The sequence below is a fragment of the Pituophis catenifer genome, unplaced genomic scaffold (genome assembly GCF_029215685.1).
Source record: "Pituophis catenifer annectens isolate HBS135680 unplaced genomic scaffold, rPitCat1.0.hap2 SCAF_4, whole genome shotgun sequence".
Classification (NCBI taxonomy): Eukaryota; Metazoa; Chordata; class Lepidosauria; order Squamata; family Colubridae; genus Pituophis; species Pituophis catenifer.
This window is the reverse complement of record NW_027256884.1, coordinates 102,407,334-102,434,705: the sequence shown is the minus strand read 5'-3', so window position 1 is coordinate 102,434,705 and position 27,372 is coordinate 102,407,334. Positions and strand designations below refer to the sequence as shown.

The 27,372-nt window shown below is 36.8% G+C and overlaps 1 protein-coding gene across 1 annotated transcript in view; it reads left to right on the top strand.

Annotated features, from left to right (window-relative positions):
• Nucleotides 1-3,221: 3,221 nt before the first annotated feature.
• LSAMP (limbic system associated membrane protein) overlaps nt 3,222-27,372 on the top strand; it is a 532,646-nt gene continuing 508,495 nt past the window's right edge. Inside the window, exon 1 of the mRNA XM_070943830.1 lies at nt 3,222-3,376. Coding sequence (XP_070799931.1) covers nt 3,222-3,376 — 155 coding nt within the window. The remainder of the gene's footprint in view (nt 3,377-27,372) is intronic.

Sequence of the window (27,372 nt, the reverse complement as noted above, 5' to 3'; positions counted from 1 at the left end):
AACAATAGTTCCTTTAGGCACTTGCCTACAAAAAAAAAATACTTTTCCAATTCCTCCTTTTGTCCTTCAAAAGCTTTCCTCCAAAATGTGATCAGATACTAGCACTGTCAACATGAACATTAAACATACATTTCTCATATGTATGAGCAATGGGAAAAGAAGATGACAGACCTAGTTAAACCATCATCCAAGGTAGTTACCAACTTTGATTGCTTGCCTGTTTGTTTATTTATTTATCAAATGTATATAGATGCCCATTTCATGAATGTGACTCTCTATGAAGTTCTTTTCTTGTGCATTGAGCCAAATGGTACATTAGCTACTCTTTTAATGCTTCATGGGTCAAGTTGGTGAATCTGCTGAAATGAACTGGAGCTCAGCTGCCAATCCTGGCATTTGGGGAGGACAGATGCAGCATTCACATTCCAGGCAACTCAATACCACCATTGTCTCTGCTCCAATTAGACCCTCATACATCAAGGGCCCAGAAGAGAGATGGGGGAGGAATGGCTGGTCTGAGGTTCTGGTAGAGAATGTTTTATCTGGAGAAGAAAAATATGGGATAAAAGAGCAATATATGAGCCTGAAATGCCAATTATCCAGAAGAATGTTCCATTTTTTCATCAAAGAAAAAAAAAAGACTGCTCTACTGATTTGGATGGAGAAGAAAGAGCTCCAAGTTTTCCTATTTCTTTTTCACTTTCTGCAACATTCATTTCATTTTGTAGATCACATTTTATTCATTAAAATTAGTTACTGCAATAGGAAAAAGTGTGTGTATGTATGTATGCATGTACTTCAGAATCATTTTTATCAACTGGTCAATGTATTTCAGGCAAGAGCCACATTCATACAGAAAAAAAATTGTTAGAGACACATTGTCCATGGTGAGTAGAGTAGGCACCCAAAGCAATTGGGAGCACAATATTCTTTCTTTCACTGTCTTCCTCTTTTATCTTCTCCTTAGTCTGACTCTTTTTAGACAGCAGACAGTCAAGGAAAGAATCAATCACCTTTGTCAGTGGCCTATACTGACCATAGCAGGCTTTTGAAATGAGGGTAATAGCCATATAAATTAGGCTGAAGACTGTGTGTAATCTTAAAGCCTCTTCTTAGCTAATAAATATCAGAGCACTGTTGGTGAAGTCTGCATAAATTAAGGGCCTAGAGACAGTAATCCTGTTTTGGACCCAATGCAAGATTAAAATAAAATAAAATAAATGAAAACGGAAATTTGATGAGTGCAATTTTAAGTTTTGAATTCAGATGTTACTTAGAGATGTTTTCAAAAACATATTTAAAAAAAATGTCTTATGAAATAACTGCCCCTTACAGGTAATGGATAATATAAACTGATTTGTGCGCAAAAATAAACTACTTGTATGGATTAACAAATTGGAGCCAAAAACGCATTTGCCAAAGACGTTAATAAGCATGGAAGTAAATTGGAAAAATGAGAGTTATACCTTTACATCTAGGGCGCTGACCTCACTATGTTTCAAGTCCTTTTGGCCTAGGGTTGATCCCTAAATCCTTTTAAGCTCCCAATTTAAATGCTGCTAAGAGTCACACTTATAGGACTCCACATAATATGGTCTGGCAAGCTACAGATAGCTGAGATCAGGCCAGCATGCTTGCGTCCTCTCTCCTCTCTTAGAATAAACCAAGCTTATACGAATATAATACACACACACACACAGCCATTTCATCCTATAGCAGCTCTCTCTCTCTCTCTCTCTCTCTCTCTCTCTCTCTCTCTCTCTCTCTCATTGCGAGCACTTGACCGGACTCTCTGTTCATCACACCTCTGTCCATCACACATAGAAGCAGCCTGCTTGGCAAGCCTGCCACTGGAAGCCACACTTAACCTCATGATGCTTGCCGAGCTGTAGCTACTCCTATATTCAGCCAATGCCTCACAGAAGTTCAATTCTGCTGAGCAAGGCAACAGCTCTAGGCTTTCAGAATGCAAGAAGAAGAAATCTAATAACAGTATGGCTACTAACACCGAATGAAATTTGTCTCAGTTTGCTTCTTCATTCTCACTTGCCCAATGTCACCTCACTCTTTTTATATACCCTCCTTTCCCCCCCTTTCTTCCCAATTCCCACAGCCTTTTGTTTTTCTCCCTTCCTTTCAATCCCGCAACCCTTCCTTCTGCCACCCATCCCGTTTCTTCCTCCCCCCCTTTTTTTTTTACTAACGGCCTACCACCCCTCTTTCTAAAAAAAAAGGGGGGGATGCCTCCAGTGAAGCTGTTGTCGTGACAACCTAAAAGAGCATCCGCGGTTTGGCCGGGACAGGCTGACCAGGCAGCGGCTCCAGGGGAGAAAGGATGCGCGGCGCAGCTGGCCGAGTGGCTTCCTGGAGTGGGGAGGGGGGGCACGAGCGCGTGGAAAGCGAGTTTCCACTGAGTCAGGCAGCGAGGAGACCCTCTTTCCCTCCCCCCCCCGCCCGCTCTCCCTCCACCGCTGAGCCGCTCGCCCGTTCCCTCCTCCCTTCGCTCCGCCTGGGAAAGTGGGTTAGGGAGAGAGCCGAGCGCAGAGACTGCTGCGCCGCTCGCTCTAGCAAAAGCATCCACACGCTGGAGGAGCAGGAGGTGGGGGGGAGGCAGGCAGTTAGGCAGGCAGGCGAAGTCGCAGCTTCTCGCCTTAGGGGGCTCGCTTGCCCTTTCGGAGCTCTTTTGGACGCCTTGATTTGTTTGCTTTCGTCTCTCCCGCCCCTCGCTCCCCTCCCGTCAGGCTCCCTACCCTCCTCTTTTTTTTTTTTCTTTAAATGTGTGCGTGTGTGTAACCGCCTCTTTTCTTCGTTTCCATCCCCGTCCGGCTTGCCTGGGGGGGACTTAAACAAGCAAAAAAAAAAAAAAGAGCGCGAGAGAGAAACAACAAGACATTATCTCTTTCCAACCCGAGGCATCGAAAGGAGGGAGAGGGTTGGGGGAGGAGAAGCGTCCAAAGAAGCCAGGACCAGGTCGGGAAGGAGACATCCCCCCCACCCTCACCCCTCCAAGAATCCGAGAGAATTGATCAACTGGACAGGCAGAGTTGTGCGTTTTTCGATCGCTGGCCGGATATTACTGTACCTCTCTCGCCTGTTTACCCTCTCCCTGTTCTCTTTTCTGGGTTTAAGTTCACCATCCTCCAAACACCGAGAGAGATTGACAGACAGAGAGAGAGAGAGAGAGAGGAAAAAAAAAAAGTCCATCCTTTGCAACTCCAGCCATGGTGGGAAGGGCTCAGCCCGATCGGAGACAATTCCCGTTGGTCCTACTGAGACTGCTTTGCCTTCTCCCTACAGGGCTGCCGGTCCGCAGCGTGGATTATAACCGAGGCACTGACAACATCACGGTGAGGCAGGGAGACACAGCTATCCTCAGGTAGGGGGCGATCGGCCAACTTTTCTTACCGTCTTCTTGTCTTCCGCTTGAAAGTCCTGACCCGGGCTGCGAGTGGAGGGGTTGGGAGGACGAGTGTGTGTACTCCTGGTCGTGTGGATTTGGCTAAGGTGTTCGTGTGAGATTGATTTTGATTAATCGTGCCCTTTTGTTTCCCAAGTCCCATTTCCCCATCCTGTTTCTTGGGTCATTGTACCCAATTCATCCTCCCCTTCCCCAAATCCTACATTTGTCAGAAGATTGAAAAGACTTCCCGATGTGTATTAACCATGTGGCTGTTGCTTATTTAAATAAATAATACAAAAAGAAGAAATAAGAAATTTCTGCTAATATATGATGTTTGTTGTGCGGTACGTAGGATTTGCAGTCAGTCTTCAAAAACTTGTCTTCTGTAGCTCCTGAATGGTTATATAAAATATATCTAAATGTGCTTTGGATGGAGCTGTTTTTATTGGGTCTGTTGCTGATCTTCCATACACCTCTGTGTGAGTTTATTATCCAGACAAATGAAGGAGAAAATAAGTAGCCAGAGGGGAAATATTCCAAGTCGTCTTTCCCTTCCTGCCAACATTTAAATGGCAGACGAAAGCCTTGCGCACCCACCCACATCATTTATTTATTTGAATTATATCCTGATTTTAGTTTTGTATGACTCAAGTCAGTGTACATAATGTGAGAGGTCAGAGAAAAGAGTCATTATGGAAGTAACCTGGTTTCTTCCCTCTCCATTATCACACTCTTCTAAAATTTAAGCACTACTTTAGAGAATTATTTGCTAGTTGTTCTGGCTCTTGTACAAATGGATTAAAACCCATTTAACAACATAATTCATTTATGATGTTAAAAAAAAAATCTTTGGACAGCTTAAGTGCAATGTTGCAATTTCAAATGTGCATGGTTTCTTGTCAGGTGATTCTGAGTTGCCTGTGCGGCTTGCTCTGTGGGTTTTCCTTGTAAAGCCTAGAAGGAGAGCTAAGTTCAGTGCATATGTGTGTGACTTGACTGGCCGGTGATGGGAAGCTGCATCTCGGTGTTTGTACTGCCTGTGCAAATTGAAATTATATAAATCGTAGTCACTTTAAATCTTGAATTAAAACTCCCTCTCATTCATATAAATAAACAAATCCTTACACTGCAATCTGCTCTACTGTATTTAAACTTCCGTGTTATGGAAACTATGCATGCACCAGGATCTGCCTTCTGCATATTGTGGCAATAAAATTACTGGATGTGATTTAGAAGAGAGTAATTTATGCAAAGAACAGATACTGCACAGCTGTCAAAGATCCAGGGAATAGTTCTTCAGCAAACATAGTGACAACACAAAGTTTTTACTCGATTTCTGTAGAATAAAACTTGATAGGTAGCAGACCCTGTCTTTGAAGCTCAGCATTTTTTCACCCACCTCTCTGTTTTGTGGCTAGAAGGGCATTTTTATTACATGCAGGAAAATAGTGTGTATTCCTTGTATTTGGATATTAGCGAGAGGGGTTTGAGAATGCAAAGCAGTAGTCCCCCATTCATTTCATGAGCTAAGAGTGTTCTGATGTTGGAATATACTGTCAGCAGCACCATTCCTCAGCTCTTCAGCCTTGTTAACTTGCATGTAAGATTTTCCACATGGAGTAATAGGATTTAGCAAACAATTCATCTGACTTGCGTTTTGTGATAGAAAGCTTCTGAAACACCAAACCAGAGTGTTATCTGTGACTTTAGAGATGTCTCTCTCTCTCTCTCCCCCTCCCTCCCTCCCTCCCTCCCTCCCTCCTTCAGTCCCTCCCCCCCTTCTCTCTCCATGGCCCTTCCCTGTTGAGATTTAGTAATTAACCCTTTCAGGTAGTGTTTTTCCTGTTTTTCTAATCTTTCATTTTAAAATGCAGTGTAGATCCTGGTTTGATCTTCCCTTTTCCTAAGTAGCACAGAAGGGAGTATGTTCAGCTTCACTGTGTACATATGGCACTAGCGAAGTCGTTAAGCTCACTTACCCAGCTAGGGGTCATTGGATTTCTATTTCCCACTTAACCTTGCAGCTCTGAAGTTTATCTACAGATACAAGGTGCCCAGAATGCATTTGCTGCAAAGATGTATGCAGCCTGCAGGATAGTGATGAAGAACAAACATGTACAGATTTTATTCCTTTTTTAGAGTTTCTCAAATATGTATAGGCAGTTAGTTTTAGTAAGCATTTAATTCTGTGTTAGCATCTGGGGTCAGGGGAGGGAGGGAGGGAGAGGGAGGGAGAGAGGGGGGGAGAGACAAAGAAAGGAAGAAAGGAAGAAAAAGAAAGGAAGGGAGGGAGGGAGAGAGAGGGGGGGATGTAATATGTATTGGCATCCAGCAGAGAGAGACACACTATGAAAAAAAAGCAAGCACAATTCCTTCCTTTCATCAATTTATCTCAGTCAACAGTATGTCAACTTCCATAATCCATAATTATTTAACTAAGAAAGCCAAAGAGCTAGCTATAGAAGTCAGAGTTTGACCATTATGACAATAAAAAGGGTTGTGTGCTTTATAAATTTTGCACATTCCAGTTCAGATTTTATCTACTTTGGCTTGGAATTGTATGAATGTTGCACACAAATGTGCTTACTTAAAGTAATTACATTAAGGATATGTTTAGTTATTGCTGTAGGCCACAAATTCTGACAAGTACTGGCTGTACAAATTTTATGCTTTTCTGCACAGGTGATGAAGACTGGCATAGTTTATTTTTTTCTAGCACTATCCAGATATTCATTTGGGAATAAAAGATCTAGGATGATAGTTTCTGACCATACCACAATGTGCTTGCATTCAGGATTTTATTTGAATAAAATGTGTATAGATACCTTGTACATAGGTTATTGAACATGATAGAGATTAATTACCAGACCACATGACATTGTGTAAACTAACTAAACCTTGATGAAATGGAGATAGGGAGTAGTACTTATTTAATACACATTTGATTGATTTTTAAATTGAAATCTTGTTACAATAGCTTACAATATGATTAGTACAATAAAAAATCAATATGTTAAGTTGATGCAATCAACCTTCAACACAACACACCTCTTTTTTGCAAACACTGTTTTGGATGTGAAAATATGGGTAGATGCCCCATCAAAATATACTTAACTAAAATTCTGCCTTTAAGAAAGTCTCAGATGGAGAATTTACTTCAAAGAAATTATGCTGAACAACTTGTGATTCTTCATTATTTTCCCTTCTACTTGTTCTAAGTGAATTCCACACAAGTTTAAAAATGATACCTAAATATTCCCTGCTTTACATTTAAAATCCAACTTTATATCTCTGCGATTATCCTTTTTATCTGAACCTGTGTTCCTTAACTTAATAAAATTAAAGAATAATTATTGGCTTTTTAATAAAAGTTTTGCATAATCCAGCAACATTCATAGTCCTTTTCCTGGACCAACAATCCCTACTCACATTCACTCATGCCCTAGTCACTTCTCATCTTGACTATTGCAACATGCTCTACATGGGGCTGCCCTTGAAGAGCATCCGGAAGCTCCAGTTGGTGCAAAATGTAGCGGCTCACATTTCTGCAGACCCTGGGGTGCACATGTATCACCACTCCTGCAGGAGCTGCATTGGATGCCGATTTGCATATGGGTGCAACTCAAAGTGCTGATTGTCACCTTTAAAGCCCTTCATGGCTTGGGACCAGGTTATCTGAAGGACCATCTCTTGCCGATCACATCGACCTGACCCATCAGAGTGGGGAGGCAGGGAATGCTGCAGGTCCCAGCTCCGAGGGAGATACACCTGGTTGGATTCAGAAGAAGGGCCTTCTCCGTGGTGCCTCCCTCTCTCTGGAATATCATTCCCCCAAAGATTAGAATGGCCACTCCTCTAATACTCTTCCAGAAGGTGCTGAAAACCTGGTTCTGCCAGTAGGCCTGGGGAACCCAGAGTGGGATGGGGCCAATTAAATGGCTCATGTGATCTGCTGTCACCAGGGCGGGGGGTGGGAGGTGATTTTATTATATTATACTGTATTAATTTATTTGATTCTTTTTATCAGTTTTATTGTTTTAAATGTGGTTTTATATTCTGTAAGCTGCCTTGAGTTGTTATGGACGAATAGGTAGAAGTATAAATTAGATAGATAGATAGATAGATAGATAGATAGATAGATAGATAGATAGATAGATAGACAGACAGACAGACAGACAGACAGACAGACAGACAGACAGACAGACATGAAATGTAGGTAGTCCTTACTTACAACTACAATTGGAACCAGAATTTCTGTTACTAAACAAGATGGTTGTTAAGTAAGATTTTACAACCTTTTTTTGCTACCATTGTTAAGCGAATCACTGCCACTGTTAAGTGCGGTCATTAAGAAATATGGCTCTTCTCAGTGACTTTACTTGTGATAAGCTGGCTGGGAAGGTTGCAAATGGCAATCACATGACTCCAAGATGCTGCAAACATCATAAATGCAGGTTGGTTGCTGTGCCGGAATGTAACTGCAACAGTCATAAGTGTGAGGACTGATGATAAGTCACTTTCCTCAGTGCTATTGTAACTTCAAATGGTTGCCAAATGAATGGTTGTAAGTCAAGGACAACCTCTATACACTTCTATCTTGTTCCTCTTGAATGTGTCCACAAGAAGAGCGGGTGACACAACATCAGTGAATGGCAACCATTAGTTTTTGAGGAACACACGTAAGCTATTTAGAAGGGGACTAGGATTGCAGTGAATGGAGGCAAATGCACTAATGCAAAGTCAGGTGGTGAATATCACATTCATATACTAATTTGAGTTATAATGTTATATATTATAACATATTATAACATATTATAATATATATTAATTACATTAAACAAAACCTACTATAAAAATTATTAAATATTTTTTTTATGTTTTCCTATCTGAAAAGAGCAAGAAAACTTGTCCAATGTAGAACATGTGGAGACCAGCTGGCGTAACAGGAAACTTACTGGGAATTATAAAATCTTGCAGTTCTAGGTTGCCTAGAACTGTTCAATTGTACATTACATCAGAAAGTAGAGAATATTATAGTTTTCAATAAGCCAAAATTATCATATTTTTCATATTAAAGAAAAGAGTTTAATACCGTGTGAATCGTTGTTTGATAGTTAAAGAAAGAAGGAAAAAGTCTAACTGACTTATGACTATGGGAAGCTGAGTTAAAAGTGGAGCACATGAAGTCAATCTCATTCACATGAGTGGAAATTGTGATTTCCAATTATACACAAACCAGTACAATTCTTTAAAAGAATTCCCTTTAAAAGTCTTTCTTTCGGTACATGTATTTGAACCCAAAATTTTCTGGCTTTTTACAAGTCCATTAAGCAGAGTAAAATCATCCTGGATATTATCTATATTTCCAATGTAAATTTGAAATGCATTTATACATTTTAAACATTTTTATTTGAATCATGTACCAATGGTATATCAGCATTCTCCTGTAGATTATAAAATAATGTCAATGTCAATGCTTTTCCAAGACTACGTTGTAAATCTCATTAATTTATAATATATGAATTGAAGTTTGTGTTTCACTTCAGAGTTTTCCGTACCAGGTCTAGGAAGACTCTTTCTCCAAATTGTTATTATATTGAATTTTATGAATATACAGTATACATTATGAGAGTTTATGCAAATAGAATTGAAGAAAATGAAATAAAACTCAAGTGCTGTTTCTTATAATGAATGGTGAAATGTGAGTCTAATGCACATAATTTATTAAAAATGTTTAATTTTAGGCTTCCCTCTCAAAAGAGGTTCTAATGTTTGAAGTTAGTGATTAGTAAAACTGTTATCTTTATAAATATCCAATAAGGGTATTCAATGGTGTAATTTTTGCATTGTCTTTCCACATGGAGTGATATACCTCATCCAACATTGTATAGTTGTAAAATGTACAGATATAACATATATGTCTATATAAGATAAAATATAATAGGGCTTATATTTAAAAAAACATACATGAAGTGTAGATGTGACATTTTATTTCTAAGAAACAGTCTTCAAAATATAATGCCTATATTAATTCATGTGCAAAACACTTACATATAGCTAAATTTTAATATCCATCTTCCTGGTAAGATACTAGAAGTGGTATATGGAGAATATTGCTTTAAATAAAATTAAATGCTGTTATTAACACAGCTGCCTGCAATTTCTGCAGGTTCGAATCTTACCAGGCTCAAGGTTGACTCAGCCTTCCATCCTTTCTAAGGTAGGTTAAATGAGGACCCAGTTTGTGGGGGCAATAAGCTGACTTTGTACAAATATATAAAAGTATGAAGGCTATTGCTTAATGCATTGTAAGCCGCCCTGAGTCTCCGGAGAAGGGCGGCATATAAATCAAATTAAAAAAAAAAAAATGCAAGGTATGATATTTAAAAAACTGTAAATATATATATTTAGCTGAAAAAGAGTACAGTTAGAGGATTTAACCAATATATTTGAAACTATTTATAATTATAAATTTTCATTCTTAGGCCAAAACAAACCACCATGGATTAAATCTATTCCTCTAGCCCAGGGCTGTCAAATTTGAGGCCCGCGGGCTGGATGCCTCACACACTGGCCATGCCCACGCCTGGTTTAGCTAAGGGGGAAAAGTCGTGACATGTCACATGACACCGACGTGACAAGCCAAATTTGACACCCCTGCTCTAGCCAGTGCAAATTTGTAGGCGGTTCTTTTTTATCTTCTTAGCCAAGATCTGGGCCCAAGTGACTCTGATGACCAGATAACCAGAACTGAGTTGCTTACTCCTAGCCCAGTATTCTATGCACCCTTGCTGCCATTCACAATATTATTGATACTTATTATAGCAACAAACAAAAGCCGCTGTTCTGCTCAGTAACACACAAGAATATATTGTAAAATGATTCCAGATTCCAGAGCTTACTGGGCAGTAGTCTTTCAATGTCTAAGACGAGAGCTATCAGATCTGTGTCAGCAATAGCTGAAAGATATACCACTGAAAGGAAAGATATATATGGGTTTACTTAGAGACAGAAAGATTTCCGTCCCATGTTAAGTAGAACTTCACATTTATGCAAGACTAAGCTTTTTGCTGCCTCATCTTTGCCAGAATGGAAGCAATGGCTTTGTTTTATCCATTTTCTTATTTATTGCTCTTGGGCCTTCTCTTACTTGGCATCTTTTTATTTCTTACTGGTTTTCAGTATAATCTGACCTTCTGTAGCTTTCTGCCTTTAAGTGTGTCCAAAAATAAATAGATTACCTTTCTTTCAGTCTTTACTCATGTCTACCATATCAGTATAGTTACCATATCCTAACTGAAGACAAATTGTGCTAAGTACCAATTCCTTCTATAATTAGCTCTAGACAGGGGATGGAAAATCCATTTATCTAGCAGCAGATAGTGGGTTACAATTAACTACTTTTGATTAATCCGTGGAAAGTATTTATTTATTGGAAAATAAGTACTCTGTAATGAAAATAATAAGGAGCAAGTTAATATACAACACTTCAAGAATACTAATAGTTATTTCTATCTTGAGGAAAATCTATTTGAATTTAAAGTTTAGGCAAAGGGACTCATTAAAGTTTAGTTTTGAATTCTCAATTGTTTTTCTAATATTCTGTATGGCACAGAGAGAAATAAAACAAGACTTATCTGTCTTTCAACAAACGAATGACTATAATAACTATTACAACTTGTAAGGGAATTGTTTCAATTTTCTTTTGTAACTGCCACCTGTAGAACTGGGAAAATCTTGTTAACAATCTGCCATTGCTATTTACCAAGAAAATAGTGGAGACAAGAACTGGATTGATGAACTGATGGGCTCTTTTTTATTCCTTCATATTAACTTTCTAATTTAGGTAGTACAGGATTATCAAGTGTTTAGTATTTTCCAAATAACTTATTACAACATTTCTATTCTGCCTAATTAATAGACTCTAGGTGGATTACCATATTCTATAAACAACAATAATGGTAATTATTAAAACATTTTAATATTATAACAATAATCTATATCAGTCATTATTAATCCTAATAATTGAACAACTTAATTGAATGTATTGTATCAGTGCGATTAAAGTCTACAGGGTTTTTTTTAATTGGTAGTTTTTTTGTTTTTAATTGTTAGGTTAAAGGTTAACATTTTGTCATAACTTATTGGGATTGTTTTAAACTGGTAAAAAAATAGAAAAAATGCAGAAAATAAAATTATGAAAAAGAGAAAGAAAATGCAGTAGGTAAGAAAATAAATATTTAAAGAAATGAATTCCAATATTTCGTACAGCAGTTAAAAACATTGTTGTCATTTCTTCCCATCATTCATTTCTTCTCATATTCAATACAAATCCAGAAATCATCATCATTTTTATCCATTTTTAATAAAAGGCTCATAAAAGGTGTCTAGACTTTTAAGAAAATCATATTGTTTATCTTTAATAAAAACAGGTCAATTTTGTCATTTCTGCTAATTCTGTCATAATCACAATCCAATCTTCCATTATTTTCTAGTTCAAACTCTTAGCAAGCTTCTTGCCTTCAATTAATTTTAAAATGTTTTGATTATTTATTTTTTTATTTTTCTTGGGTCAAAATGGCACTCACCAAGTGATGTACTTGTTCTGCTAATTAGAAGATCTCTGTCGCTGTCAAAGTATTGATATTCTAGTTGCTTTGGAAAGCAGAGTTTGAGTCAACCCAGTGTCCTATATGCAGGCTCTGCATGAGATTGAGAGTTTGATCATTCTTCCTCTCCTGGTGTTTGATCTGCTGTTCATCCACAGGTTCCCTTCAGATCCTGTGGGTTTAGAGCGCATGTGGGTGATTTCTTAGCTTCTCTTTTATCTGGAGAAATTCTGCAGATCTGGGCTGACTGCCAGTCACTGGACTCTTCCTCCAATCATTGGAGACATGTTAGTTCTCCACTTTCACCATTTCCCCCACCTTGAAGTCCATAAGGTTAACATTTTGGAGGCAGGGAAGAATCAGGAGAAGAACTAGGTGAAAGAATGGCTGGCAAATTCTAATTAAAAAATAAAATAAATTTTTGAAGAAAAAATGCAATTTAGCAACTTCAATCCAAAGACATTCATTTTAGAAAGTTGCAAAGATCCCTTCAAAATAATTTTTGACTCCTGGTGACTGCCTGGATGAGTCCCTGCAGTTTTCTTCACCGGTTTTTCAGAAGTAGTCTGCCATTGCCTAGGTCTGAGAAAGAATGACTAGCCCAAGATCACTCATCTGGCTTTGTGCCTTGGGGGACCAGGTTTATAAATTGCTGCCTTAACCACTACCATAAATTGACTTACCAAGTTCTTTCAGTAATAAACACAAATGAAGTGTTTGTTGGCCTTCATATATTTCTAGAATCAAATATGTACCTAAAATATTTTCAAGTAGAATAGTTATATACAATAAACTTAAAAATGCATAAACTTGTAACATTCAGATAGAAGTAGGGAATCTATAAATTACTTTTGTATTATTGTCTATTATCAATTTTACAAATACCAGTCTACGCTTAACATTCTTTCATCTGTTACATGAAATTTAAAAGATATTAGCAGATAGCAGTAGCAAAAATGGTTCTCAGCTGAACCATTGCATTCATACATTTATTCCTTATATGGATATAGATATAGATGTAATTTCTACACTTCAAATATTTATTCAATAAATCAGTGTTTAGTGTGCAGAAAATGCATATGGACAATTATACCTGCATGCATGCATTATTTAAAGCTGTTAAATAGCATTTAAAAACAATTCACAAAATATGAATGTTTAAGAGAAGAGGGTTTTCATTGTTTTATTATCAGTAGAATTGGAAATAATGTACCAGATTAGTTTTAACAGGGATCTTTCTTTTCAATGTGTAGGATTTCTGGATATGTTAATCTAGTCATTACTCTACCTGTTTTCCCCAATATATTCTAATACTTTTGATGGGTTTCAAATAAACAACAGGCAAAAAGGTCAAACTGAGACAACTCAAGTGACCCTCAAAAAAAGTCTTCCAATTTTACTTTGTGATTAGAAACTATGTGTTCTAAATTAGAAACGTTGTTTTATACCCTTTATAAGTCAGCAACTATTGAAGGCTATTCCATAGGCAATGCCACTGAAGGGAAAACCATACCTCTGTTAATTGGCAGAACCAATCAAATGGATGAACATCTAAAGAAATCATGACATACTTTACATATTCCTTTTGATATAGCAGAAACAGTATGTGTGAAGCCACCATACAGGTACATAAAATGTATACTCTCGTGCAAGAATTTTTTTAAAAAAAGTTTATAATGATAAAAGAAAACAATTCTCTAAAGTATGTTATATTTTTTTATTGGTTCCATATGTACCTCAAACACAATACCAAAACTTTAGATATACAGACTTAGCAGACAGATATATGCATTTGGTGTCTGGCAGGAGAAAATCTTGTAAAATATATTTTATAACCCCAGACTTTCTCAGAGAAACTGTCTGGAGTTTGGAATATATGCACATAATAATGCATATGTCAGCTCAGAAGTATATTTTCAGGGACTTAAGGTAGGTGGGTTAACAAATCAAAGATGACACTTACCTAGGAAAACAACAGCAAAATTAGTGATTGATATACATATAGTGATATCATACCCTAATTTATAACTTACATTGAAGATAATAGTAGAGGAAAAACTTTATTGGTTGTATTTTCTTGGTTCAAAGATGTTCCCTTGAGTTTGAGCACCTCCTTCAATTTATTGCAAAATGTCCTATGTTTCCCATCTAGTGATTAAAATACCAGATTAGAAAGTAGGAAACTGTCAATTCTAGTCCTGCCTTAGGCCACCAAGGATGACCTTGGGCCAGTCAGTCTGTCTCAGTCCTAGGAAAAAGACAGTGGTAAGCCATTTCCAAAAGTTTGCAAAGAAAACTGTGGGAACTAGTGCAGTCAGTTGACAGAAATCAACACTGATTCCAAGGGGCCATAAATAAATAAATTTAACAAAATTAATATAACCTTGCTAACTGCATCTTTTATACTCCACAGATAGGTCCAGGGACAGAAACCTCCAATTAGTATTATTAACATTGCGTTACAATTCTCATTCAACCAGATCTATGAACCATTCTATCATGGACATACAAATCTTAAAACTCATAATAATATTGACAATAATGTTCAGTATTATTTCTTTAGTTTGGTTTTATAACTGGTCCTCCTCTTTTACATTTAAATAGTTTGTAGATTGTTTTGTTCTATACTTGTTTTTTTCCCAAAATAAACTTTGACTTGACTTGGATATGCTAATTAATTTTAATCAAATACCCAAATTTTAAAGGCAATATACCATTCTATCCATCTATCCAAATATTATATTTGGAGATTATATAATATATATATATATATAATATATATACATATACATATACATATACATATACATATACATATACATATACATATACATATACATATACATATACATATACATATACATATGCAGCCCTATTCAGTGAAATCACAATTCACTAGTTTCTGGGCTTTTTTTCCTTCTGGCAGCCAGCAGACCCAATGGGCAGCAAAGGGTCTGCTGGCTACCAGAAGGAAAAAAAAAGCCCAGAAACTAGTGAATTGTGATTTCACTGAACTAGGGCTGCATAATATCTTGGTTTACATAGGTAGAATCTGGCTAAAGAGAAATACACATAAAACCTACGAAAAAGAAAGAAAAACATGTATATATCTTAATATATATATTGCTGATAAAGAAATGAAGGAAGACTAGTGTAGATCTATTTCAAGCTTTTTAGCTTTCATCAGCCAGCCATACTCTTAGTTGGATTTGAACTTGGGCTGCCTGCATGTTAGGCAGTTGTATTAACCACTGAGCCACAAGTTCTCCTCCCTTGATCAGCTTGAGCCAGGGGAAAGATTAAGTGTTTACCGAGACACCTGGTCTACCCCAACATGTGGGAGGGGGCATTCTGCTCCCTTTCAGCTCCAATCCAAGCAGTCACATTCACAACAAACCATTTTATACCAAATTTATATTTGACAAATGTTTGTTGTGAATGCGGCTGCTTGAGGGCTCCTGGATTGGAGCTGAAAGGCAAAAGGGAGCAGAATGCTCCCTCGCACATGTTGGGGTAGACCAGGTATCTCGGTAAACACTTAATTATATATATATATATATATATATATATATATATATATATATATATATATATATATATATATATATATATATATATATATATATATAAAATGAACCGAGGTGGCGAGTGGTTAGGAACTGCAGCTACTTCAACTGACTGCTAGTTCAGCAGATCAGCGGATCAAATCTCACCCGCTCAAGGTTGACTCAGCCTTCCATCCTTCTGAGGTGGGTAAAATGAGGACCCAGATTGTTGGGGGCAATATGCTATTTAGTATACTGTCTTTGGTGTAAGCCGCCCAGAGTCCTCGGAGAGTGGGCGGCATAGAAATATGAATAATAAATAAATAAATAAATAAATATTTATTTTTATTTTTATTTTATATTGAATTTATATACCACCCTTCTCCCTAAGGATTCAGGGCGGTGTACAGCCAAAGTAAAAACATAAACTACAAACATTAAAATACAATTAAAAAGATATATATATATATATATATATTTGGCCCCATAATTAAAAGCAATGACAAAACCATTAAAAACATTTTAAAAAGATGTTAGGCCATCCCGGCTTGCTGAAAAGAAAAAGTTTTAAGGGCACGGCGGAAGGCAACAAGGTATTGGATTCTCCTTATCTCTGGGGGCAGCTGGTTCCAGAGGGTAGGTGCCCCTACAGAGAAGGCCCTCCCCCTGGGGGTCACCAGCCTACATTGTTTGGCTGATGGCATCCCGAGGAGGCCCTCTCTGTGGGAGCGCACAGGTTGATGGGAGGCCATCGGTAGCAGCAGGCGGTCTCGAAGATATCTAGGTCCTATGTCAATATGTGTGTGTGTGTTAGGAAAACCTTGAACATCTTATCTACACACCTCAAGCTTCAGATGGGGAAATATGTGCCTTTGATAAACTCCTCTCAGAAGCTTTTACAGAAGTCCTCATATTATCAACAACAATAACACTTAGACTTATATACCACTTCATAGTGTCTTACAGCCCTCTCTGTGGTTTACAGAGTCAGTATATTTCCCCAACAATCTGGTTCCTCATTTTACTAACCTCAGAAGGTTGGAAGGCTGAGTCAAACTTGAGCCAGTCAGAATCAAACTCCTAGCAGTGAACAGTATGTTAACCTGCAATACTGCATTCTAACCATTGCTCCACCACAGTGTTATTCACACTCAGATGATAGTAGCCTTTTTCTTGATAAGTATAGAAGGTTAAAGACCTGGCAGTTGTAATAGTTCTGATTAGGTTTAACTATAGCAGATGACTACAAGAAGACCGGATAAACTCTATTTTTACATGACCTGCTTCCTGTGTATTTTCCCCTGTCAATCCTAAGCATAAGAACAGAGCAAAGGAGTTAGATCTATGGTACCTAATGTCCATACACACTCTACTAAATTAGCAAAGCAAAATCCATGTTAAAATCCATTGGCAGGAAGTATCTATGGCTTTGAATAGTAAGTGAAAATTTCCTTCTCCCCTATTAAGCTGACAGGCACTTAGCCAATTATTCAGTCACAGTTTCAGCTGTATTTATGAAGAAAAAGGAAGCAATGCAAACAGCTTGTGTCTTTGGGGTTTCAGCTGAATCCTTGTAGTATTTTTACCTTTTCTGCCTCAAGTTTAAGGGAAGAAACAAGGCTGGCAGGAAGGTAAGAAAACTGAGTACCCCAAAGGATAGCATCTTGTAGAATATAGAAGTGGTAACGTATTTTAGAATATCTTAAAAGCAAGGATTGCTGTACCTTTGTGTGCATATGCATGACTTTAACATCTTCTGAAACGAGAAGTGAGAGAATAACACTCTTACTATGTGAAAATAAATTAACATATCGTGTTTTACAAGCCTGCATAGTTTGTATGATGCCCACAATAGAAAACCGAGATTACAAAGTAATAGCAGAAGCAGCTAAAATGTTGTAATTTTGTGTCTATGTCCTATTTATTCCAACTATAATACCATACAATCTGTTTTAGCACAGTTTGATAAGTCACCATAGTAAAATGGGAAAGACCAATTGCTTATTGTGTTCAACACTTTGAAGGATTAAGTGAGATATGGAATTAGGCAGCATTGGGAAACAAACATATAGTTTATACACTGCTCAAACAACTAAAGGGAACACAAAACTACTGTGTGTAATGAACAAAGTATTTAATAAGGCTATTTCATTCATTCAGATCTCGGATGTCTTCTGCTTGTGTTCCCTTTAATTTTTTGAGCAGTGTATATCATACTCTTTTTTAATCTTGATCCTGTCTTCTCCCCTGCCCTGGCTTTGTGTCATCCACAAGTGTTGTGATTACCTCTTCTCTTCCTTCATCTAAGTCATTTATGAAGTTTTTGAAGAGTCTGGACCCAGAACATGGTCCAGAACATTCTGTATGGACAGAACTCCATAGTACTGCATTGCATACCTTTTTAATGAAGAAACATATGATTTTGTTCTATGCAGCCAGCAAATTTTGCTACTCTTACTATTCTTATTAATTTATCAATTAATTTATTAATATTATCACTGCGAGGTGGCGCAGTGGTTAGAGTGCAGTACTGCAGGCTACTTCAGCTGACTGCTAGCTGCAGTTCAGCAGCTCAAATCTCACCGGCTTAAAGTTGACTCAGCCTTCCATCCTTCCGAGGTGGGTAAAATGTTGGGGGCAATATGCTGGCTCTGTAAACCACTTAGAGAAGGCTGTAAAAGCACTATGAAGCGGTATATAAGTGCTATTGCTATCTATTATTATACAACAATTTTGTAACTAGCTTCTTATTTAATAGTGAGCTCTGATGAAATAGTTTATGATTCATTTATTTTTATTTAACTTTGATACAAAACTATTTGCAATTTTTTTTGGCGCCAAACCTCAGAATCATTTCCCCCAAAATTTAAAAAATAATAATTTGCAATTTTCCTGTTTACCAAAGAGCAATTTTGTATGTGCTAGCAATTCCTCTGTTATAGACCTCATATATTTGTATTGGTTGATCAATTTTGTGTACAACCTGGAGTACAGGGTATATCATCAGAACTTATTCTCACCTTTAGTGAGTAAGTGAACAGAAAGAGATGGAGATTACGCCCTCCATGACATATAAATCTGTTTGTCCTTATCAATCTGTTAGATAAGTAAAGCAAAGAATTAGTGACAGAAGAACTTCAGAGAAGGAGATTTTCATCTGTATTTTTCTGCATCCATACTCAAAATGTCAATGTGATACAAAGTGACAAACACAACCTGTTCAGCCTGTTGTAATGCAGAAAGACTAAACCAGTATACCCTGCTCTGATTCAGTCATATATTACAACAGGGTGAACACATTTTGTTTGCCACTTTGTAGCATATTGACCCTGACAGTTACTAGTATCAAGTACAAAATGTGTCAACACAGAGGCTTGGATGACGAGCAAGTAGAAAAATCTGGTTCACAATAGCTTCAGGAAAAATATCTACCCAACACTTTTCTGTGCTTATATGAAAGTTACAAATTAATTCCACTACAGTTTTGTTATATGTAGATATGTTCATCTGAAAATTAATTCTTAAAGTTTTGCTTCATTTTGTTTTATTAAAATTATTTTCATTAATACAAAACAGGGATTCAACTTTTTTTTAAAATAATGCCAACAACTCTTTAATATCCCATAGGTAGGTAGGTAGGTAGGTAGGTAGGTAGGTAGGTAGATAGATAGATAGATAGATAGATAGATAGATAGATAGATAGATAGATAGATAGATAGATGATAGAATTCTTGCTTACCAACTATTCATTCAGTGTTGAATGAAGGTTCAACCTTCACTGTTGAAGGTTATAGTGACAGTGAAAAGGAGATCTATGGCTCTCCTCAAAGTTGTGACCATTGCAGTGTTACTGAAGTCATATGATTGTAATTTGAGCACTTGGCAACTGGCATACATTTATGATGGTTGCAGGGTTCTGTAATCATATGATTGCTATTTGCAACCTTCACAGCTGGCTTCCTATCAGCAAAATCAATGGGGAAGCCATCAGTTGTCACAAGTTACAGTCACATACTGTTATATATACCTAATTGTAATTCATTTAACTATAGCAGACGGAACGGAGGAACTGGTGTAAGTCAGGTGTGGTCATATGAGATTTCAGTTTATGTTGTTGAGTGACTTAGTTGCCAGTTCAATTGTAGTCAATAAGTAAGGACTCTAACCCTACTTGAAGATAGAGATTCAAACACCTGGAAAAAAGGTGAAGTATAGAACCTGTTTAGGCCAACTAGATTCTAAGTGTTTGGAGCTACCAGCAAAAGAAATGGATTTAGCCTACTTTACCTCTTTCCCCAAAGTGAAATGCCTAACTCTAACTCTTTAACAGTGTGTTAAACATACAGAAACTTACCATTCCATTTTCATTCATACTATGGACTATCCACATTTAGTAGGGACACAATTTGGAATGATAATTCTTCTGCAAACATTTCCAGAATTGCATGATAATGAATTACCATACCTTGCTTGTCAAATTTAATTATTCTTTAAATACTAAGAGTTGTTTGACAATGAAATAGATGTCATATAAATTTAATAAATAAAATAAATATATATCTCTCTCCCTCCCTCCCTCCCTCTCTGTCTCTCTCTTGGAAACTTTAGAAAAAGAGCAAAAACAGCTCCCAAGTGTTTTTCTTTTTTATGCTCATTCATACTGCCCTAATAATGCTGATACTGAAGTCCATATATATCATCAATCCATGTGTAGTTGTAAGAACAAATATTTTGCTTTAATAAATAAAAGTTTACTATATCTTGCATATGCACTATAACTCTATGCTATGGAATAATTCTGTTCAACATTACTATTGAATTGTTTGTTTACTGCTTATTATAAGAATGAAATAAATTCCACTCCAAAATCTGTTCCACGAATATTTGCTCCAATATAAAAATGAAATCACTTCATCTGCAGCTGTGCTTCTTTTGTATGGTTTAGCTTATTACGTTTTTCTTTTTTGCACTGAATAATTGAGCAAGTGAGTTTAACTTAGACTAATGTTCATGGAAATCACATTTGAAACTATCAATAGATGAGTAAACAATTTGACTATGCCTCTGCAGCTGGCTGGTACCATACACAAATGCATATACACAAATGTAAATACTTTCTGTCAATAACTGTCAGTGTCTCAAGTATGTTTTTTATTGCATATACACTTCTCTCAGTATTGTGATGAATAATAGTTTTGTTACCGCAGTGTCCCTGAACTAAGGAAAATAAATGAAGAAGTTGGACCAATAACAGCATGGCCTACACATACAATTATTTTATGTGACTGTGACTAAAAAAACCCCAAAAACAACCACTATCCAAACACTTCACTCAGCCAGTGTTCTGGTAGCCTGATTTTAATAGGAACAAAGCCTCAAGCAATCTGTATGAGCCTCCAGAAACAGAAAGGTTAATAATTTGAAATCCCTTGTTTGTTTCTGTTTTCTGATGGAGTCTCAGCTCTGGGAACCCCCTTATCACCCTCTTCTTGATTATGTCTCTGAACTTTCTTCTGTCTGGTTCTAAGCAATCAGTGCATTTCTACTAGCATCAGTAGATTTCATAAGACTCCTGATTAAAAAAAAAATTACACTTGGCCAATCACAAAACAGAAGACTGTGATATACTGTACAAGGTTGTATTTTTCTCTCTTTTTAAAAGACAAAATATTCCTAAAAATACTCCTATTTTTGTATGTTTTTAAATTCTTGGCAGAAAAGCTTTCACTCTGAGATTGTTATACTGTATCATATATATTTATAGTTTAATAAAAATAAGCATCAGGCCACTATGAAATAGACTATCGTGTAACCCTTACTATTAGAAATGTAAACAGTTGTTATTGTTTTTAATTAATGATTCTTATTTTGGCTACTTTTGCTAATTGTTGATCTGATTTCAATAAGGGTTACAATAAGACTATTTTTCACAGTATTATATAAATTATCTTTATTTCTAGTTTTTTTCTTTCTTTGTATTATTAAATACCAGTTAAATTGAACTAGAATGTAGAATATCTAATGGGATAACATTGTTAAAGAAGGTAGGAAAAGCACTTCTTCTAACTACTGCACTGAATGAATTCAGGTATTGAATCAGTTTGAAGAAAGGGAGAGCTGCCCATTATTCAGTTGGAAGAAAGAAACACAATCTACTGAATTGTGTAGAATTACTACAAAATTACTGAATTACTATCTATGCATGTATGAGGGGTGAAATCCAGCAGGTTCTGACAGGTTCTGGAGAACCGGTAGCAGAAATTTTGAGCACTTCAGAGAAGCGGTAGCGGAAATTCTGAGTAGTTTGGAGAACCTGCAAATACCACCTCTGGCTGGCCCCAGAGTGAGGTGAGAATGGATATTTTGCAATATCCTTCCCCTGCCATGCCCACCAAGCCACACCCACCAAGCCACGCCACACCCACAGAATTTGTAGTAAAAAAAATTGGATTTCACCACTGGTGTTTACTGTATATATGTAGGGGATATCTTAGTCAGCCATAGAGATCAACACAAACCCAGTGATATACTTTTTGGGTAAATTTCAGGGTTGCATTGGGTTGAGAGGTAGAAAAAATATGGATGCTGTTTGAGTTTTTCTATTTCTGGCTGCTATTGTTCATCATAAAGAGAATTGAGCCCTCTTAACATGCTACTATTTATTCAATCCCCCTTCCTCCGGTTTGGATCATTAGTCTTGCAACAACTTTTTAAAGATAGCTGAGATTACAAAGAACATCCAGGGTATTTTCACCAAATCAAGTTACTCTGACTCTAGGAGACAATTCCATTTGCTGTGTCTATTAAGGTCATTGATAATAATATGGCAGCTTTCCCCATTGTCTATTATTACCTCTCATTTCAAAGGATTATATTATATTTTAAAAAATAAATATTTAACATTGAAATCAGCTTCATATCTGTCATCAAGAAATACTGTCCATTCTTTTCTTTTTTTTAATTTGATTTATATGCCGCCCTTCTCCGGAGACTCAGGGCGGCTTACAATGCGTTAAGCAATAGCCTTCATCCTTTTGTATATTTATACAAAGTCAGCTTATTGCCCCCACAAACTGGGTCCTCATTTCACCTACCTTAGAAAGGATGGAAGGCTGAGTCAACCTTGAGCCTTGGAGAGATTCGAACTAGCAGTAAATTGCAGGCAGCTGTGTTAATAACAGAGTGTGTAGACCACTGTACTATCAAGGCTCTTTTTAACATCTTATGTTAAATACTATATTTATTTTGTTTGGAATTGAAGAGCATTTTTTTCTTACCTGGTGTTTTCCAGATATATTGGACAGGTCTTAGAGTTTTCAATTAGCATGGTTAAGAGAAATTATGAAAATTATGAAAACTGTAATGCAGCACATTGGTGCTAGATATAAAAATGAGCGATAGTCTGAATTATGGTGTATATTATTTTATGGAGTTTATTTAACATAGAAAAGGGTGCAGTAAGTTGCTAAATCATGATGTAGCTCTATAAAAGATGAAAATAATTGGAAAATCCCTTTTCATGCAGGTTTATAATAGCCTTCCCCTATTATGTAGTCTCAGTTTAAAGAAAGTTTAGTACTTCCTTAAAGAGAAATACACAAGCTAGAAAAATGTACTGTAAGCAAGGAATAAGGTACACCATGTATAGGACTCAACAAAGTTTATGCATGCAGAGGCCCAATATAAAGTTTGTGTTCTTTGTAAAGAAGGAACAAAAAATATGGATGGCAAAAGCCCCTTTTTAGATATTTTCACAGGAGCTGAGATAATATGCTAGAGTCCATGTGAGATTTCCCAACTCCACAGTTAAATCTTTATTAATGGGGAAAGGAAATCCATATGGATCAAGCATATGTACAATCAAATGAACATCTAGTTCTTGCTTGAGGCCATCTGCCTAGTTAAGAATCTTACAGCATGGGATTTATAATTCTGTCCTGTAGGAAGCTAATTTGCTAGCAGCTTTAGGATTTTAGCAAGACAAGTGAGACCATTGATCTATTTAGTTCAGTACCATCCATTTAGACTGACATTAACTGGCCACATTTTTCAATAAAGAACATCTTCATTAGAGATGCAAGAAATTGAATCAAGTCCTTTTGCATACAGATATTTGCTCATGCCATCATTTTGCCATTTTGCCTTAATTTTTTTAGGCATTAAAAAAAAGGCACTATGCTTTGATGCGTTGTGTTATAAATTGATGCCCGCCTAATTTTTTGTACATCAACTCTCACAGGGGCAGCAAAGTTGTTTTAAAATATATATTCTAAAAAACACATACATGCCCATTTTGAGAGAAGTATTTTGTAAAGCCGGGTGTGAACAAAGCGTGTCTGCTGAGTATTAAAGCCACTGCCCCTTTTGGAAAGCTTGCACAGCTACTTCAATGGCTGTCATTAGTGCATACATGTGTGTGCATGGAAAACACTTCTGTTGTGGAACTGTTACTGAAAAGAATCAGTTTCATTTATTTATATCTCATGTTTCTAAACTGTCCATCTTCCTCAAAGAATGACTGTTTGTATATAGACCAGAGGTGGGTTTCAGCAGGTTCTGACCAGTTCTGGAGAACCGGTAGCGGAAATTTTGAGTAGTTCGGAGAACCGGTAGTAAAAATTCTGGCTGGCTATGCCCCATCTATTCTCTGCCTTCCAAGTCCCAGCTGATTGGGGGGAAATGGGGATTTTGCAGTAACCTTCCCCTGGAGTGGGGTGGGAATGGAGATATTACAGTATCCTTCCCAGTGGTGGAATTCAGCCAGTTCGCACCACTTCAGGAGAACTGGTTGTTAACTTTATGAGCAGTTTGATGAACTGGTTGTTGGAAGAAATCATTAGGGCAGAGAACTGGTTGTTAAATTAGTTGAATCCCACCACTGATCCTTCCACGCCCACCAAGCCACACCCACCAAGCCACATCATGCCCACCAAGCCATGCCCACAGAACCGGTAGTAAAAAATTTTGAAACCAATCACTGATGTAGATATGTAAATAGCCTTTCACAGCAGCTGCATGATCCTTCTGAAATACATGAGTGCTTTAACATTTTCAAAAAAAGTGCTGTGCTCGTGCCAATATGCTTTATGAAGCAATTTTCTGAATGCTTTTTACAAATCTTTTTACTTAAATTAGAGTTATAAAAGACTTTGGTTCACTTAAAAAATGGCTATTCAAGCAATCTTTACATTAACCAGACTATTGCATGACTTGGATAGTCATTTCCCACCCACCCCCAAAGATATAAAATGTATGAGAGTATATATTTTTAGAGATATAAAATAAGATTTGGACAAATCGTAAGTCAAATTAGGTTGCCTCAACAAGTTTTTTTTTTTAATTCTGATAAAAAAAGCCAGTGCGATTTTTTTCTATTGAATCTGGAACTTTTAAAAATGTCAGAAGTACATAAGAGGACTGCAGAAAGTAAACATACTGGCTAAAATTAAACATTAAAAAATACTACCTTGCTTTTTTACTTTTCTATATATAAAATGCACTGGCTAGGAAGATAGGCAAGAGCATAAAGTAAGTTTTTGACCTAGTAATCATATGGAATGATTTAGCAAATCTTTCCCACTCTCTGTAATTTAAAAGTAATGTTTGAATATTTGGAGTCAGTAGGGGAGAGGTTTTGTTGCCGTTGCCCTTTCTTAATTTTCTATTCCCCCAAATCCTTTCATTTGTACGTAATATCCATTAATTCACCAGTTTCCCAGTGCTTGGCTTAATTTTTATGTTTCCTATTCCAATGCACTAGGTCAGGCTCTGTTTCTTGTAGCTACTTCCATTACTGTGAAACCCCTGTTGTCAAAGTTATCAGATAATTTAGATGTGTCCACCCTTTAGTATCCACACAATCATTTGAGTAGGGAGAAGGGGTGAAATGAAAGCATTCTTTTTTCTTTTTCAATTCAAAATCATTTTGAAAGACCTATTGTTCCAGAAAAAAATATCAAATTTAAAAAGTTAAAAAAAGGTGTAGCTTCATATTGATTTCCAATGATAGCAAGAGGCATAAAAATTTGGAATGTAAGAATTTTGCCATTTGGAATGTCTCAAGAATCTTTTTAGGGAGATTTTATAAATAAGAAAATCTGGTTAGAACCACTGCATCTGATTCAACAGGCCCTCTAACTAGAGAATGCATATCAATACAATTTTAATGCTATGTATTGCAGAAAATAGTTTGGACTAGTTATGTGATTGACTGAGCCCATATATAAGTGGCATACAATAAAAATAGACTGAACTGTCCTCCTTAATCCAAATATACCAGTATATGGAAATAAGGAATATAATCATTGCTGATTCATAGATGTATGTGGCTATAAATAAGTGTTGTTTCCTTAGTATATGTGGGATTTCATAGTATAGAAAATATAGATTCTTCATAATAAAGCTATGGTCAAAGATACCATGGGTAATCTAAAGATTAAAAACTGGAACAGTGGAAGATTTAAGGAATGTGTTCCTTTTTTATTTAGAATTTCAGATAAAGGAAGTTGCTGAGGGAGATGTTGAGTGAAATAACTTTTCCTTTTATTTCTAATATTTAAATATTCTCCATTACATTCTTAAAGCATCCTTTTTTTGAACCGAAGTGGCTGGCAGGATACAGTTTTGTGCATTTACATAAGAGAATTGTTTCTGTTCTGTACTCCAGGTTAAAAAAGAGAATGACATTTTTTTGCTGAACCAACATTTTATTTTTAGTGGTGGTACGGTGAAGGTCTTATCAAAGTACTAAAAGAAGATTTATCAGAATATTAAAGGACATTTAATATGATCCTATGATCATGTTGAATGTCTGGTGCATATTGCCTACTTTACCACCTTAAAGGCTTGACAAGACGGTGGGCTGGGTTTTTAATAAATAGCAGTTATTTATTTATTTATTTATTTATTCAAATTTCTATACCGCCCTTCTCCTTTCGGACTCAGGGCAGTGAACAGCCAAGATAAAAACATCTATACAAAACATCACAGTTTAAAAATAAAGTTAAAATAATTTATAAATTTGGCCCATAATTTAAAACTTGTCAATTAAAATCAATATTAAAATTTTAAAACTAACCCTAAAATCAAGACAGACCGGCTAACTGGAAAAAATGAGTTTTTAGGGCCCGACAAAAAATCCGAAAAATAAGTTAGACTTATATACCACTTCACAATGCTTTACAGCCCTCTTAAGTGGTTTACGGAATCAGCATATTTTCCCCAACAATCTGGGTCCTCATTTTATTGATGTCAGAAGGCTGGAAGGCTGAGTCAATCTTGAGCTGATGGGATTTGAATTGCCAAACTGCTGGTAATCAGCAATCAGCAGAATTAGCCTGCAATACTGCATTCTAACCATTACACCACCACAGCTTTTATAAAGTCCTTTTCCACTATGGTACCTTACTCACTAACTGTTATGACGCAGGTGGTCAAGGCAAGGCAGGTCTCTAGAGAGTCCTTTATTTCTTTCAACAAAAGGTCCAGCAAATGGCCCTCCAACAACTGGTAAGGTTCCACCCCCACGCCACCATGAAGGCATTCACGCTCAGACAACAGCTCCTATAGTACAAATAAAGCTCACAGAGTAGAAGCACGCTCACAGGGCAAGTTCCAGGGTTCCAAGTCCAATTTACAAGGCAAAATCCAGGCACAGGACAATCACAATCCTCAGGGCAAAGAAAAGGTCCAAGGCAAGAAGCAGTTCCAAGGGCACAGCAAAGCAAAGGCCAAAAACAGTCCACAGAATAAGGGCAAGGTCCAAGACAAAAGGCGAAGCAAGGCAAGGCAAGGCAAGGCAAACAGCAACAGGCATGAG